Source organism: Monodon monoceros, unplaced genomic scaffold (assembly GCF_005190385.1).
Source record: "Monodon monoceros isolate NGI ecotype Baffin Bay Population unplaced genomic scaffold, NGI_Narwhal_1 Super_Scaffold_2, whole genome shotgun sequence".
Classification (NCBI taxonomy): Eukaryota; Metazoa; Chordata; class Mammalia; order Artiodactyla; family Monodontidae; genus Monodon; species Monodon monoceros.
The window spans coordinates 20407919-20424898 of NW_021703776.1; the positions used below are offsets into that span (position 1 = coordinate 20407919).

At 40.2% G+C, this 16980-nt stretch overlaps 2 protein-coding genes and 1 pseudogene across 6 annotated transcripts in view; 1 reads left to right on the top strand and 2 right to left on the bottom strand.

The window, feature by feature from the left end:
* Positions 1 to 1095: 1095 nt before the first annotated feature.
* On the bottom strand, positions 1096 to 4606 carry TMEM60 (transmembrane protein 60). 2 transcript variants are annotated; one of them, XM_029232972.1, is made up of 2 exons: positions 4422 to 4606; positions 1096 to 1789 (listed from the first exon to the last, which is right to left on the bottom strand). In XM_029232972.1, the coding sequence occupies exon 2, from the start codon at positions 1737 to 1739 to the stop codon at positions 1338 to 1340; it is 402 nt and encodes a 133-aa protein (XP_029088805.1). In that variant the 5' UTR covers positions 1740 to 1789; positions 4422 to 4606; the 3' UTR covers positions 1096 to 1337. The 2 variants fall into 2 exon arrangements, with proteins under 2 accessions (XP_029088805.1, XP_029088806.1); XM_029232973.1 differs by lacking the exon at positions 4422 to 4606 and adding an exon at positions 2321 to 2449 and having other exon boundaries at positions 1109 to 1789.
* A 340-nt stretch (positions 4607 to 4946) lies between these two features.
* Positions 4947 to 16980, top strand: part of PHTF2 (putative homeodomain transcription factor 2) — a 163361-nt gene continuing 151327 nt past the window's right edge. For 3 of the 4 annotated variants that reach the window (XM_029233144.1, XM_029233150.1, XM_029233152.1), the window contains exon 1: positions 4947 to 5146. The gene's annotated coding sequence lies outside the window, so the exon portion shown is untranslated. The remainder of the gene's footprint in view (positions 5147 to 16980) is intronic. The other variant, XM_029233148.1, reaches the window with a different exon arrangement.
* Positions 14360 to 15784, bottom strand: LOC114901443 (annotated as a pseudogene).

Below are 16980 nucleotides of genomic sequence, written 5' to 3' on the forward strand. Positions count from 1 at the left end.
TGTGAGAGATTATACTTAGATGATGCTTTCACAAATACAGGTTTTCCTGAACTACAAAACCCTCCTATCTGGTTTCTCACAGAGATTACAGCTTTCTTCTGCTTTGAATGTATTAATAATAGATTCCAGTTACCAAATAGTTTAGATCTCAATTGAATTAGGAATACCTGATCAAGTCTTGGAACATTATGCTCCCCATATTAACTATCCTTCTTAATCCGATTTTTACATACCCCAAATACTAATATATACCAATTATAAGACAGGGAAGTATTTGTAACTGATCAGTTTTTTATTTATTTACCCTACCTCTGTAGTTTCAAACAAAGAGTTAAGCAGTATTAATTTGTAGTGTTGTGGCTGAAACTTTGTCATATTATCTGTCTTTACAAAGGAGAACTAGACCAAAATGCTATATTTAAGCAATCCTCTCAAGTATTAGCAGCCAGAAACCATTTTTTTGTTAGATATTTTTTAAATGAACAAAATACTCCTTTAGATACTCCCAAAGCCAAGTGAGGGCTGTATAGGGCAAGAACATCACCCTGACCCTGCTTTAGGGTTATAAGACACTTAAGACTCTTTGGAATTCTTGTAAGTACTGCCACCTACACTTCACTGGAATTGGTTAAGTACCCTCGTAGGGTGATCTATAATTTTTCAAACCAGGACACTTCTAAGAATGAAAGGGGAACTAACTCCCTGAGGCCCCAGGTCAATAGGCATAAACTGGACCTTCCTGACATAACTGGGATGTATAGTTCCCCTAACATTAGAAAGAGGCAAGCTTCTGCTCTGTTTTAATATGCTACCTCTAATTTATTTGTTTCAAATAGAAGGCAGAGGTAACAATGAACTTAGCCTAGATAAAAAACTGTCGAACTCTCAGATTCTTTCTGAATGTAAACATGAAGTGGCACCCCTAATTATTTCAGTAACTGTTTTTCCTTCATAATTGAGAAGCACTATTTACTTTGGTAGTAATGGGGCCATGATATATTAAACTTCCACCCAAATATGTAGATTAAAGGCTTTATATTTACTTTAAATGTTGATCACATACTTAAAACATTATTCAATAGTCAAGTAGAAAAATAAGATCCAAAACAAACTTTATTTACATAGGACAATAAGGGTACTAATAACTCAAATATTGAATAATTAAGTTTTGGGTTGACTAGAAGTCCATGATTCACCAAGACTACTTTATGGAAGCAGTATAAAATTACATTTGATATTTTTCTCAGTTCTCTGGCATTCTTCAAGCTTGCAAGGATTCAGAACACTTTAATGATAGCTTGTTGAACAGCAATAAAATGAGATGATGTCCTTAGAAGTCAGTCTCTCACAAAAAAGACGTTATATCCAAGCTCTATCAAAGCCCCAGCCAGTAAGGCCCATAAAGGAATGAAGACATAGGACAGATTCATGGTAGTAAACTGTTCCAGTTTAGCACAGAGTGCAAGGCAGAAGGCTAATTTAAGTAACATTGCAATGAGGTACCAGGCTTTTTTTTTAATATTGTGTGATCCATGTCGAGGGTCAAAGCCAGACTTACATCGCCCAGCCATTTTCACAATCAGCATGACAAGGAGGATAGTATCAAATATCCAGACTGGAATAAATATGAGGAACCAGTTCCAAGGTGCCTTCTCATCCAGTTTCAACACCAACATGATCAAGAAGAGTAATGTGAAAAGCCAGGTGAGTAGTACTCTCTGAGCCAAGGACATTCTCATTTAAACAGTTTAAAGAGGCTGTTGCAGAGTCGAAAAAAGGGAAATATACCCTAAGAGAAGGAAAAAAAGTCAAGATTGTTTTGATACCAGAAAAAAATTTTTCTATTCCTGGTTTACAAAGCTGGCTCTTTCCAGCTTTGTAAAACTGATCTATATTTCTGTTTTGTACTAGTACTGTATGACTGTTACTGGATATGTTCTAATATCTGTGAGGTCTAGTACCTATTTACCATTTTCTTTTCCAGAATATTTTCTACTATTTTGACCTTCCACGTTTTTCAATGCTAAAATCACTAATTCTTAAAAACTTGGAATTTTGATAGGAATGCATTCATCTATAATACTTAGGTATAAGCACTTATTTAATCTTCACATATAGGTTTACAGTATGTTCCATACTTACTCAAGTTTTTTTATCAACCTTGTGACCATTTGGAAAAGGGTAAATAGAATGGGAAATCAGAAGCTAGGCTGCATGAAGTTGGGTGAGGAGTTAACAGAAAATAATGAAATGCAAACAGTTGACAACATTTTATTCCTTTGAAACATTTGGAGAAAAGAAGATGAAAGGTCAGACATACAATGAGGATGACAAAGGAAGGATCAAGGGCTTCCCTGGTGGCGCAGTGGTTGAGAGTCCGCCTGCCGATGCAGGGGACACGGGTTCGTGCCCCGGTCCGGGAAGATCCCACATGCCGCGGAGCGACTGTGCCCGTGAGCCATGGCCGCTGAGCCTGCGCGTCCGGAGCCTGTGCTCCGCAACGGGAGAGGCCACAACAGTGAGAGGCCCGCGTATCACAAAAAAAAAAAAAAAAAAGGAAGGATCAAGAACAAATTTTCAGTAAAGTAGGAATCTAAGTATGATTATAAACAGAGGGAAATAAGCCACTGTGCAGTGATAGACTGAGGATGAGAGAGGACACTTGATGGCAACAGGAAAAGATCAGAAGGTAATGGGGATGGTAACAAAAGCATGGGTGATAGGAGTAAAAATGCAGGAAGATAAGAAACAGGGAAAAGGTGAGGAAGCTGGCCAGATAAATCAAATGCCCTAGACTATCATGTTTTAAGTAATTATATTTTAGAACTAACTTTGATTGCTACATCTCTACTACTTCAAACAGTGGGTGACAGTCATGGTGCAAGAGTATATATCTGTTGTATTTCAATAGTGACCTATGAGTCTCCTAGCTCCCTTCTTTCCCTTATACCCATCTGCCTGCACTCAACTTGTTTACTTGGCTGGCAGATACTTCATACTGCACTATGAAAAACAGATGCTTTTGCTCCCAGGAAGGCATTTTCCATGCTGGTCTCCTTTCCTGGCCAGAGGCTGCCATTGTGGAATGTGGGACTGACTTTGGAAGAAGAGGTGGAGAGGCGCGTACTGATTAGTAACTACAGATGGGTTTCACACTGTAAATTGAATTTGCTCAATTCCCATTTCCAATCGATCTGGCCATTTTTATGGACTTTTAAAAGGTTTACGATAATACAGTTGCTTAAACGTATCTTTTCCATCAGCCAGCCACTGGATGAGTCAAGCTTCATTTTTTCTCGTAAAGAACTGAGTAGCAACTGGTCTCAGGAAGGGAGCTGCATTCAACATAGGTACTTGAAACCTGGAGGTGAAAAGGCTGCAAAGAACACAGTCTTGTGGCTACAAGTTCTATTATGTGGGATGCAACAAACTTTTGTATGCACTTTTACTAAAATGCCCTCGACTGGGAAGCACTCTGTTGATATTTAAATGACACTTGAAGGATTATGGATGCTGGGGTTCAGTGATGACCTACAACTCCGATTTCATTAATTTATTAATAAATCTCTGTTAACTTATTATATTTGTTTCCTACTACTACTCTTCTTTCTTCTTAAAGAAGGGCGGTGGGGGGGCGGGCAGGGTGGAGGGAGCTGCATACTCCAAAACAAAAATTTATTCAACTAAAGTATTTCTCATTTGAGGTGGTTATTTCTTGCACCTGCAAGATAGTTAAGTATATGCTTATCCATTGTTAAAACCTGCGCTTCCCCTAAATGGCAATCTAAAGGCCCCTGCCCACAGTTCAACGTCTCGGTACCAGGTGTGTGGGCTTGATCATTTGTCCATGGTGCTTGCCACACCATCTCGCATTTCCCTTCTCTCGCGACTGCCAGTAGACTTCCCAGTGAACTCGCCCCATCCCGAAGACAGTTTTGTTTAATGGGCCCCCAATACAGAACTATTCTAAACAATGAGTCACTTTCTAAAGGTTCCTGCTGCAACAGCCTTGGCCAACCTGACCGTCCTTCAAAGGAACAGCGTTCTGCTTACACTTACCTGATTTTCGGGCCTACTTATCTCAGAACTTCAGGGCGTTCCTAAACTATCCTTGCCCTTCGTCTTCGAATGCCGACGGTCCGCCAACGGTGCCCTATCCGGACTCCCCCTATTCTGCACTGTGGGACCAGTACATTCTGGAGTTGAACGCAGTTCTTGTACAATATGATCCACAATGCAAACAGAATCCCGGTGCCAAGAGGTGTATGTGCGTTTGGGACCGGGAGTGTGAGGGGGTGAGGGGATGAGGGACGGCGACACGGCCCACGGAAGCATCTGGAGGCCAGGGCACCGCGGGGGTGGGGGGCGCGGGGGGCGAGTGCACTTCGGAGGATGCCGGCTCGTTGGAGCCCCGGACTCACCTGGCAGCGCCGCTGGCTGGAGAGCGCAGAGGGGCGCGAAGATTAGGAAATTCGCCAGTTTGGATCCTTGGCCTTTTCCACCACGCTTTTTCCTCCATTAAATCCAGACCCCGTCACATGATAATCAAGAAAAAGATCTCAGTTCCGCCTCTCCAAACAACCACAGTGGAACCTCTCTCAGGTCTACCTCGGGGCCGCGCCCACATCCGGGGCAGGGTCTCACCGCCCTGGGCCTACCCTATAGGTAGAGAGAACGCCAATCTGGGTTCAGAGGCCCCCTTCCCTGCGGTAATTGGACCATTTGGCCGCCAGTGCGAACCAACCGACTTTTCCGTGCGATCGGGTTTGTCAAAAAGGCGGCAATAAAAGAAGCCAGTAGGCCCGCCTCTCTACTGCTACGGGCTAGGAGGAAAGTCAGTCTAAGCATAGCCGGAGCATCCGCGGTTCCATTGGGCCCACAGATGCCAATCAGACTTGCCAGCGCTCCGCCCCGCCTCCGCGGGGCGCCCCGCCCCTCCCCTCGCTCTCCCAGTCAGCGCGCGGAGACTGCAGGCTCCGGCGCAAAATCCTGCGGGAGAGGGGGTGGGGCGACGGCTCTGGAGGCAGCGCGCCCGCGGGTTGCTTCGTTGTGGCTCGTCAGGCTCCCGTGGCGGCGGCGGCGTTTGCCTCGGTGTCTCCCGCGCGCACTCCAGCCGCCTCCTAGCGGCGCGGCGCCCTTTCCTACGGTAAGAGCCGGCATCACCTCCGCGCTGAGGCGGGCCGCGTGGAGGTCGTTGGGTTCTGACAGAAGCGGAGGATGAAGCTGGACGAGGGAGGAGAAGAGCGGCGGGTGGTATGGAGGTGGGGGGTGTGGGGGCATCGCGTAGTCCTCCCGGCCCGTGACTTCCTCGGCAGCCGCCGGCACCTGCGCTCCGGGACACTATCATTTGGCCGGTGACGGAGGTGCAGCCTGCCTCCTCCCGAACCCGCGCTGTCCTCGAGCCTTGATGGTGATGGGCCGAAGCCCAGCGCCGCCTCCCGCCCCTCCGCCCCCTCCCAAGTCCCCTCTCCTTCGCTTCCTTCCCCTGGCGCTATGTTTGGGGCGCGTCGGGTCTTTGAGGGAGTGCGGGGTCATCGGGTGGCCGAGCCGGGGTCGGCGGGGAGCGGCCAGCTAGCAGTCGGAGGAGCGGGCTCGGGAGGAGGGGGCGACCCTGCGCGCGCTGGACGCCGACTGGAGTGGGTCGCTGCCCTGCTCCCACTGAGCGGGCAACAGTTTAGTTTTCTGATTCCAGCACTGACTGCGGAGCTGGCGCTGAAATCCTTGGCATGGGCCTTAAAGGGATATTTCTTGTCTGGAAACAATGCCGCGGTCCATCAGCGTGCTTCACCTTTTCTTATTTTTATCTGCCTGATGTTGACAGCCAGTGTTCTGGTATTGTTCCTTCGAGTCATGGCTTTCTAACGCAACACCTCCTTGTAGAACTTCAGAGATTATTCTGTCACTAATCTGTCACCCTTTTAATTTTTAGCCCGGCCAAAAAAGGCCCTGCCTTATAACAACATATACTGTCTAGGGAAGTACAGAATCTGGAACAATTTATTAATCTCTGTATCTACATACCAAGTAATTTTAAAATTCGTGGTGAATGTGTTAGGTATTTTGTTATTCACACTTGCTCACTTTGTTAATGGTATATTCTGCTTACTTTGAGATTGGTTGTTATTTATGGTACTTTGATTTTATAGCTTTTGGTTAGCTTTAGCCAACTAAGCATTTGAAGATTTTTCTTTTTTTTTCCCCTTTGAGACTGGCTATAGCCTTAGTGTTTGCTCTTGTTTCTAGGGATTATGTAGTTTTAAGAACTTTTTTTCTCCAAAACTGGGCTTTTTCATAGATTTTTAAAATTTTAAGGAGGAATTCTGATAATTTGGAAACTAGGCACTTTAGCCTAAAGAGCCATAAAATAGCATAACAATATAAAATCCTAACTTTTTGGAGTAAGGGTTGCTAAGTTTAAGAGAAGGAAATGGGTATCCTCTGTCAGGTGTAGTGGCTTAGCCTCTAGATTCCAGACCAATATGGAGGTGTGGTGAGAATGAGCCATGCCTGAGACCAGACACAGGTGGTTCCAGGAGCGTTTTCTTGCAGGGGAAATAGCCTGCCTCTCACACGGGTTAGTTGTCTTCCTGCATCAGGTAGTATTAAGTTAGGTGGTAGTAAAGTAGGAAGTGTCTGTGTTCCAATTTTCAAACTTGCTGGTAGGGCTTGAAAATGTGGTGAGCGAATAAAATATAGTGTACAGTGGGGACACTCTTGTATAGTCAAGCCTCCAAGAATAAACTTCTTTTGAGTCCAGACTGGCACTGGACAGTTGTCCCTAAAAGTCAAGTAAGTGACCTGAGCAATTTTTAAACCATGAACCTTTTTGGCTAGTCCATTTCATTCAAAATTACAAGGAAATTTTTTTTTAAGTTTTTATTGGAGTATAGTTGATTTACAGTGTTGTGTTAGTTTCAAGTGTACAGGAAAGTGAATCAGTTATACATAGATCCAGTCTTTTTTAGATTCTTTTCCCATATAGGCCATTACAGAGTATTGAGTAGAGTTCCCTGTGGTACATAATAGGTCCTTATTAGCTATCTATTTTATATATAGTAGTGTGTATATGTCAATCCCAGTCTTCCAATATACACCCCCCTGGTAAACATAAGTTTGTTTTCTACATCTGTAACTCTATTTCTCTTTTGTAGATAAGTTCATTTGTACCCTTTTTTAAGATTCCACGTATAAGCGGTATCATGTGATATTTGTCTTGTCTGACTTAACTTCACTAAGCACAATAATCTCTAGGTCCATCCATGTTGCTGCAAGTGGCATTATTTCATTCTTTATTATGGCTGAGTAATATCAAAATTATAAGGAATTTGTACTGAAAAAGGCTACACTAGACTGAGTCGAAGAAAATTTAGGGTAGCATGTAGGAAAAGTGAGGATTGTCTATGTTACCTCATTTAATCCTTTTAATCCTAGGAGGTAGCTACTGTGATTACTGTCCTCCCATGAGTTAATGTAGGTTAACTCATGTGTTCAAGATTTCTCAGCTAATAAGTTGGTGGAGGTGGAATTTACATCTAATCAATCTGATTACAAAGCCTATATTCAAAGCTGTTGTGCTTTCCCATCACAGTAAAAATGGCTTCGTAGAGATTTGGTTGAAGGAGAGTAATCAATGGAAAATAATGCTGCAAAACCATAAACTGAATATTCAGTAACGCTTTGAGATCGTTGTATAATAGGCACTGTTGAGTGTTGCTGGGATGTAAGGATGGAGTAACCTTCCCTGTCTTTGAGGAACATCCCTTTAGTGGGAGAGAGAGATATTTGAACGAATAGTGGTAACACAATGCAGTATATACTATAAGAGAGTGCCGTAGAGTGTGTGGTTTCATGGAAAGAGAATTCAGTTAAAGTTCAGACAGACCAGCGTTTGAATTCCTGTTTTGATTTGTGACCTTGAGCATGATACCAAACCTTTTTCATCTTTAGTTTCCTTATCTGTTAAGTGGAGAGAATAATGTTTCAAAGGGGAGTATTAGTATTAAACAAAATATGTAAAGTATTGTCACACTGGTAAGCCCTGAATAAAGAAGAAGGAAAAAATAAATTGAACAGAGTTGAGAAGGGGTTGGAGGTTTAGCAGGGAGCTATCTCTGGAACCTAAAAATGTGACTGATAATTTTGATTAGTGGGGAGGGAAGGCATCAAACACAGAACACACAGAACTGGAGGCAGGAGAACCAGAATATGGATTGTTGAGGGAATGGCAAGTAATTGTGGCTCTGTATAGAAAGTATTTTTGAAGGCCAAATTTAAATGATAATTGTATAGAAATGTGGCTGGGCAATTTTAGTGGTTATAAATTGCATCCTTATAGGAATATCTCAAGAGTTTGTACATTGTTACATTTTTATTTAATATTTACCTTTGAATACTTATTTTCCCTACTGTCAGTTAAAATTTCATTTCCAAACATGTTCAGGCAAGCAACTATCTCATTATTTCATTGGGATACTTCATTCTAAGCTGCAAAAGAAGACTAAGGCAATTGCACCAAATTTGTGAGGTGTGTTTTGGGATTATTTAAAAAAGAAGAAGAATCTTGGGAATTTCCTGGAGGTCCAATGGTTAGGACTCCGTGCTTCCACTGCAGGGGCCCTGGGTTCAATCCCTAGTTGAGAACTAAGATCTGCAGGATGCATGGCTCCGCCAAAAAAATTAAAATAAAGTAAGGTAAAGTAAAGACGAGTCTTAAGTGATTGATTGCCTTCCCTTAACCACCCCCCCTTACCTACTCTGTTGCCATATAGAGTCAGTATTGCAAACTACCCTTTGCATATGTATACCCTTTGACTGTCTTTTCTGAACTGAAACTTGAGATGTGACTGTTGGACAGAATGTTTTAAATTGGGACTGTCCTTGAAAAATCTGAGAAAAAGTCCCATGGTTATGTCTTCCCCTCAGGTTAGCACAGAACCGTAAATACTCCCATTGGATTTATTTATTTATTTATTTATTTTAAACATCTTTATTGGAGTATAATTGCTTTACAATGTTGTGTTAGTTTCTGCTGTATAACAAAGTGAATCAGCTATACGTATACATATATTGCCATATCTCCTCCCTCTTGCGTCTTCCTCCCACCCTCCCTATCCCACCCCTGTAGGTGGTCACAAAGCACCAAGCTGATCTCCCTGTGCTATGCAGCTGCTTCCCACTAGCTTTCTATTTTACATTTGGTAGTGTGTATATGTCAGTGCTACTCTTTCACTTTGTTCCAGCTTACCCTTCCCCCTCCCCATGTCCTCAAGTCGATTCTCTACATCTGAGTCTTTATTCCTTTCCTGCCATTAGGTTCATCAGAACCATTTTTTTTTAGATTCCATATATATCACATTAGATTTATAAATGTGGATCACTTTATAACCAGAATCATATGACTAAGTTGAAAATATTAAGTGACATTTAGGAAAGCTGCATTTTTAGTCCCAACTTGTTAGCTTCATGTAAATTGCTAAAATGACACAAAATAATAGAGGTGAGTTTTCAGATGAGAAAAAAAAATTGCTTCCTAGAACAGGTAATTTTAGAGGACTAGGAAAGAAAATATGCTGGACTTCATTTTGAACAGGAACTGAAGCAGGAAATGGCGGTGGCTGAACCACAACCTGATAATAATCGTAACATGATTAAATTTGACATTTAATGAGAGGAAGTAAAGGCAAAAAAAGTGTACTGTATGCAGCTTTCCAGTTTCAGAAACAGTAGGGGAAGGGACTATTAAAAGTGTATCTACAGAAAGTTTGAAGACATGTAGTAGGCACTCATGTTTGTTTCATGAATGAAAGCACCTTAGTCATACATTCAGTAAAATGTCTTTTACAGGTAGCAAAAAGCTTATGAAAGTTATGTGGCACAAGTTTTGGTGCTCTACAGACCTAGGTTCAAGTTTCAATTATACAGTCCACCAGTTTTCTAACTTTGGGCTCATTATGTAACCTTTTCTTTTTTAAAAAAATTTTATTTATTATTTTTGGCTGCGTTGGGTCTTCGTTGCTGCGCGCGGGGCTACTCTTTGTTGTGGTGCGTGGGCTTCTCATTGTGGTGGCTTTTCTTGTTGAGCGTGGGCTCTAGGCACATGGGCTTCAGTATTTGTGGCACGCAGGCTTCAGTAGTTCTGGCTGTTGGGCTCTAGAGGGTAAGCTCAGTAGTTGTGGCTCGTGGGCTTAGTTGCTCCGCGACATGTGGGATCTTCCCGGACCAGGGCTCGAACCCATGTCCCCTGCATTGCCAGGCGGATTCTTCACCATTGCGCCACCAGGGAGTCCCCTCATTATGTAATCTTTTTGATGTTCAGTTTTACCTAATCATAAAATGGGGATATCTACTTTGCAAGATTTTGAAAACTAAATGAGCTAATATATGTGAAGCACTTGATTCATTGCCTGGCTTATAAGACTTGCTCAAAAAAAAAAAGGTTGCTGCAATTGTTCAGCTAAGTTGAGCAGGTATACTTTTTTAAAAAATACAATTCTCAAATAGAGTAAGGAAAGGCCGAAAATGGCAAACAAAGAAAACCTTAAAAGGAGACAATGGATGTTATATAGGTAACAGGCAGTGTTGAATAAAGAATTGAATCATTGCAGCCACATAGAACAAAAAAAGGGAAAAGATAGGGAGCGAGCTTCACGTTGTCAAATTTTTTTCTGAAGAAAGGAGGTCAGACTCATTAAACCAAATAGAGCAAATAAATAGGGTTTTGCTGTTCTAAATGACAGTAAAAAGATCACTGAAATTGGGTCTCTTGTACTGTGAATTAAGTATATAGGGAAAGGGACTTATCTTCTCAACTCTTTTAACTACCTTCTTACTCCTCAAGTTCTTTTAACAGAGAAAAGCCATTGTGCAGTTAATTGTACAGTAACAGAGAAGGCTTTAATTGCAAGTAATCCTGGTAGATAGAGCAGCTTAATTTACACAGATTCCCTAAATGTTGATTCTGTGTATTAATCACATTGCCTACCAATCTACCTTTTGGTCACTGAATGTCTAAATGTACCATATGTTGAAAAATTAAACATATCTTCTTGTTCTCCTCTTGTATTCCCTGTTCTAATGAATGGTTCTTCTGATGTTCAAGCCAAGAATCATGGAACATCCTTACTTCTTTACTCCCCATACCTTTCATGTCCAATCCATCACTGCATCTGATTATTGTCTCTACTAATTATCTATCTTTTAATCATGCCCTATCCCAACACCTACCCCAAGTTAAAATACAAACGCTCATTGCCCACAACTAGAGAAAGCCCGCGTGCAGCAACGAAGACCCAACACAGCCAAAGAAAAACATTAAATAAATAAATAAATAAATTTAAAAAATGCTCATTACCACTGACTTATTTCATGCCCTCATCATTTCATTATTGTCACTAGTCTCTTTACTTTTTTTTTTCTGGCCGCACGCCATATGGGATCTTAGTTCTCCCACCGGGGATGGAATGTGGGCCTCCTGCAGTGGAAGCATAGAGTCTTAACCACTGGACCTCCAGGGAAGTCCCAGGTCTCTTTACTTTTAATTTAGCCTCGTACTAACCAGTTCTCTACACAGCTTCCTTCCAGAATGATTTTGTTGAAATACTGACATAACCATATCAAACTTATATATCCATAGTGCCTGCACATGATAGTTAATAAATACTTGATCTCTCCATGTATCTTAAACTTAAGACAATATTAAATGACTTGCATACTTATGCCTGGAGTTTTCTTTATGGGAAAGATTTTAACTACAAATTCAATTTCTTTAATAGACAAAGGGTTTTTTATTTCTTTTTGAGTGAGCATCTATTATCGTTTGTATCTTTCAAGGAATTTGTCAATTTAATCTAAGTTGTTAAATTCATGGACATAAAATTGTTCATAATATTCCTTTATTATCTTCTTAATATCTGTAAGATTTGTAGCAATGTCCCCTTTCTCATTCCTGACTGTAAATTTGTGTGTTTTCTCATTTTTTTCCTGTTCAGTCTGACTAGAAGTTTGTCTGTTTTATTGATATTCTCAAGAACCAGGTTTTGGGTTTTTTAATTGATTTTGTGTTCAATTTCAATAATTTCTCTTTATTATTTCCATTTTGCTATTTACTTTGCATTTTATTTGCTCTTGATTTGCTAGAATCTTAAAATGTAAACTTAATTTGTTAATTTATTGTCTTCTAGTATATATGTTTAATGCTATAAAATTCCCTTCTAAATAGTGCTTTGGTGGCATCTCAAGTGTTGATATGTCGTGTTGTCATTTTTGTTCAATTCAGAAATCCTTGCTGATTTTGTGATTTCTTTGTTGACCCTATAGGTTATTTAAAGGTATGTACCCAAGTCTTCCAATATTTGGGGATTTTTCAGATGTTGATTTCTGATTTAATTTCAGTGTGGTCAGAGAACATACGTTGTGTGATTTGAATCGTTTTGAATTTATTGAGACTTGTTTTATGGCCCAGAATGTAGTCTCTCTTGGTAAATGATTCATGTGCACTTGAAAAGAATGTTGGGTGGAGTGTTCTATAAATGTCAGATCAAGTTGATTGATAGAGTTTTTCAGATCTTCTCTATCCTTACATATTTTATGTCTGCTCATTCTCTCAATTTTTAAAAATAATTTTATTTATTTATTTATTTATTTATGGCTGTGTCAGGTATGAGTCGTGGCACGTGGGATCTTCGTTGCAGCAGGCAGGCTTCTCTTTAGTTGTGGTGTGTTCCAGAACGTGCGGGCTCAGTAGTTGAGGTGCACAGGCTCTGTAGTTGTGGCTCACAGGCTCCAGAGCATGTGGGCTCTGTAGTTGCGACACGCAGGCTCAGTAGTTACAGCGCCTGGTTTTAGTTGCCCTGTGGCATGTGGGATCTTAGTTCTATGACCAGGGATCTAACCAGCATCCCCTGCAATGGAAGATGGATTCTTAGGCACTGGGCCACCAGGGAAGTCCCTGTTCTCTCAATTTTTGAGAGAAGGGTGTTGAAATCTCTGACATAATTGTGGACTTGCCAATTTCTCCTTGCAGTTTGATCAGTTTGGCTTCATATATTTTGAAGTTCTGTTACTAGACACATACATATTTAGGATTGTTATCATCTTTTGATGAATTGGATCTCTTTACCATTGTGAAATGGCCTTCTTGTAATATGCTTTTCTCTAAAGTCTACTTTATCAGTATTGCCACTCCAGCTTTCTTTTGATTAGTGTTAGTGTGATATATCCTTTTACATTTTTTAACTTTTTACCTACTTGTGTGTTTGTATTTAAAGCGGATTTTTTTAAAGCATATTTAAAGCATATAGTTTGTCCTTGTTTTTTTTTTAAATCCAGTGTCCTAATCTCTGCCTTTTAATATAGACCATTTACATTTAATATGATTATTGATTTTGATGGGTTTAAATCTACCATCTTGCTATGTGTTTATTTGTGCAATCGGTTCTTGTTCCTTTTTTCTGTCTTCTTTAGTATTATTGGAGTATTTTTTTTATGACTGTCCCCTTTATTGGAGTATTAATTATCTATAGCTCTTTTTTTTTTTTACTGCCTGTCTGTAGTGGCTGTATACATCTTTAACTTATCACATCTACTTTGAGTAAAACACAGCTTTTTATATCATATAAGAACCTTGTAACAGTATACTTCCATATTCCCTTCTCAGCCTTTGTATTATTGTCATACATTCTGGTTTTACATATGTTATAAATTCCACAATATAGTTCTACTTTTTTAGCTTTAAATGGTCATTTGTCTTTCAAAGGGATTAAAAATATTTTTTTTGGTTTTTTTAGAAAAAATGCTCTTAAATTTACCCACATATGTACCATTTTCAAGGCTCTTCATTCCTTTGGAATTCTTTTTTCATCTGGTATCATTTTCCTTCTTCCTGAAAGACTTCCTTTAGTATTTATTGTAATGCTGTACTACTGATGAAATTTTTTCAGCTTTTGTATATGTGAAAAAAAATATGTATATATATATTTTATATTTTTTACATTGAACACTTCAGGAAAGAAAATAATCAAGTGATGATTCAAATGCATGAATGATTCAAATTCAAAATGCAATCCCTGGATTCAATAAATATCCTTTATAATTATACCCAGTCAATATTAGAAATATATGTAGGCACTAAGTCAGCTAACAAAATAAGTAAAATAACTATATAAATCTCAGGACTGGGGAACATGCATGATCAGGTAAGTCACTTTGCCACTGTAGATGCTTTTTAAAAAACATGATTCACGTTTGCTTCAATCACATACACATTCATTGCAGGTGTTTCCCACTCCACCCCCACCCCCACCCATCCCCCCACCCACCCCCCAGCCACACTGCATGGTATGTGGGATCTTAGTTCCCTGACCAGGGATTGAACCTGTGCCCCCTGCATTGGAAGCACAAAGTCTTAACCACTGGACCACCAGGGAAATCCTGCAAGTGTTAAATTGGACCATTGATGCTAACAACTTAAAACTATGATCTTAAAAGAAAATTCAGTTTAATACAAAGAAACTCAAGAAGAAAATCTCAGGACCCTTGATCAGAAGTTTTGATGCCTGTCATACTACTCTGGTGTATACAAAGGTTCAAGTAAGGCTGAGAAAGAAGAATTGTTTCCTTTTCCCTTTAAAGACATGATCCAAGAAATAGAGGAATCGCACATTCTGTAGCAACTAGCTATCCGTCCATACACTGCCAATAAAGGACTGCTTACATTAGTAACTAAGTTTTAAAAGCCTTGGCCAGTGTTACAAAAACAGAACGTTTAGAGTAATATTTACGAATACAAGCATAATTGTTTTTTTGCCTTCTCTAAGTAATAATCTTTGAAATGCTAAAAGTGAGTTCCAGCTGTGGTTCTTTTCGGACGTGGGGAGCTGCAGGTGCACATGGGATGGTCTACTGATTTACCTTCTCACAGTATTCTTTGGAAGCAGTTGGATGGGGCTTGATTGTAGGAGAATCTGGGGTTCATTTGGCTGGGCAGACTTCTCCATGGGTTTCCACAAACTGAAATGCCTCCACCAAGCGGAGAGTCTCTTCCATGCTTCAGCCCACTGGGAGATCATTGACGCTCAAATGCTTGATGACTCATTGGGGTCAATTATGAAGAGACGTCGTAGTGCAAGGCCAGGATCTGCTAATGGCACACCGTAGTCTCGGGAAATCTGTTTAGTCAGATCTGACAAGAGCGTGATTTGCATGTGGCCCAAACCGCCATTCTTCCTTGGTGTGTTTACCCAGGCCAGGTGGGAGAAGTGGGAATCCACTGACACTGTAACAATTTCACAGTTAACATTGTGAAATTCATTGGCTTTGTCACTGAAAGCAATAATTTCTGTAGGACACACAAAGGTGAAATCCAAAGGGTAGAAGAAGAGCCCTAAATATTTCCCCTTAAAGTCATCAAGGCTTATTTCTTTGAACTCTCCATTGACAACAGCTGTACCCTTAAAATAAGGCGCATGCTGGGTGACGACAGGGGCATGGTATGAGGAACTGGTGCTAAAGGCGAATTTTGCTTGACCAGAACCAGACACAATGCATTTGTCAAGCACGTTCTTCAAGAAGCAGCAGGCCTAAGGGCTGCAGCAGAAATGCCCCAAGGAATGGCACTCACGTGTTGGACAAGCGAAGTCTGGAGCAACCTTCCTGCCGTGGCTGCCATCTTAAGGGTGCACGGGACCCGCGGGGCAGACGGGGAAGCAGAGAGCTGAAAAAATATTTTTGACTTTATTTTTGAAATATATTTTTGCTGGGTATAGAATTTTAGATTGACACTTTTTTTCTTTCAGGACTTTAATGATAGTGCACCACTGTCTTCTCATTGCATTTTTCCAATATGAAATCTGTTATCCTTATTTCTTTATATTGAAAGTGTTTTTTTTCCCCCCCTGGCTGCTTTTTAAGATGATCTCTCTACCATTGGTTTTAAGCACTTTTATTATGATGTGCCTACAATGTGTTTTATGTTTCTTATGCTTGGGGTTTGTTGAGCTTCTTGGTTTGTAGATTTACCATTTTCATCAGATGTAGAAAAAGTTTGTCCATTATTTCTTTAAATAATTTTTCTGTGTTTTTTCACTCCTCTCATTCTGGTACTCCAGTTACGCATATATTATGCCACTTGATATTGTCCCACAGCTAACTGCTGCTCTGTTCATTTTTTAAAAATATTTTTTTCACTCCTTGTTTCAACTTGGATAATGTCTCCTGTTCTGTCCTCAAGATTAGTAATCTTTTCTTCTTTTCAGTTTCTGATCTGCTGTTATCTCATCCAGTGTATTTTTCTTATTAGACATTTTATTTTTCATTTCTGTAAGTTTGATTTGAATTTTGTCTATATCTTACATATTTCTCCTTTACATGTTCAATCTTTCTTCTGTCTTTTAAAAAATATATATTTATTTATCTGGTTGCGCCCAGTCTTGGTTGTGGCAGGCAGGCTCCTTAGTTGTGGCTTGCTGGCTTCTTAGTTGCAGCACATGGGCTTCTTAGTTGTGGCATGCAAACTCTTAGTTGTGGCATGTATGTGGGATCTAGTTCCTTGACCAAGGATTGAACCTGGGCCCCCTGCATTGGGAGCATGGAGTCTTATCAACTGCGCCACCAGGGAAGTCCCTCTTCTCCTTTCTTGAATACAGTTAACCTTTGAATGATGTGGGCATTAGGGGTGCTGACCGTTCACACAGTCGAAAATCTGTGTATAACTTTATAGTTGGCCCTCCATATCCACGGTTCTGCATCTGCAGATTCAACCAATCATATAGATCATGTAGTATTGTAGTATGCTTTTATTTTTTTAAAAATCTGTGTATAAGTGGAACTGTACAGTTCAGACTGTTGTTCAAGGGTCACCTGTATATGTAGAGTCTATACTAGCCGAGTTTTCAAAAAATTGTGGTAAGTAATACATAACATAAAATTTATCATCTTAATAATTTTTTAAGTATATAGTTCAGTAGTGTTAATTACATTAATATT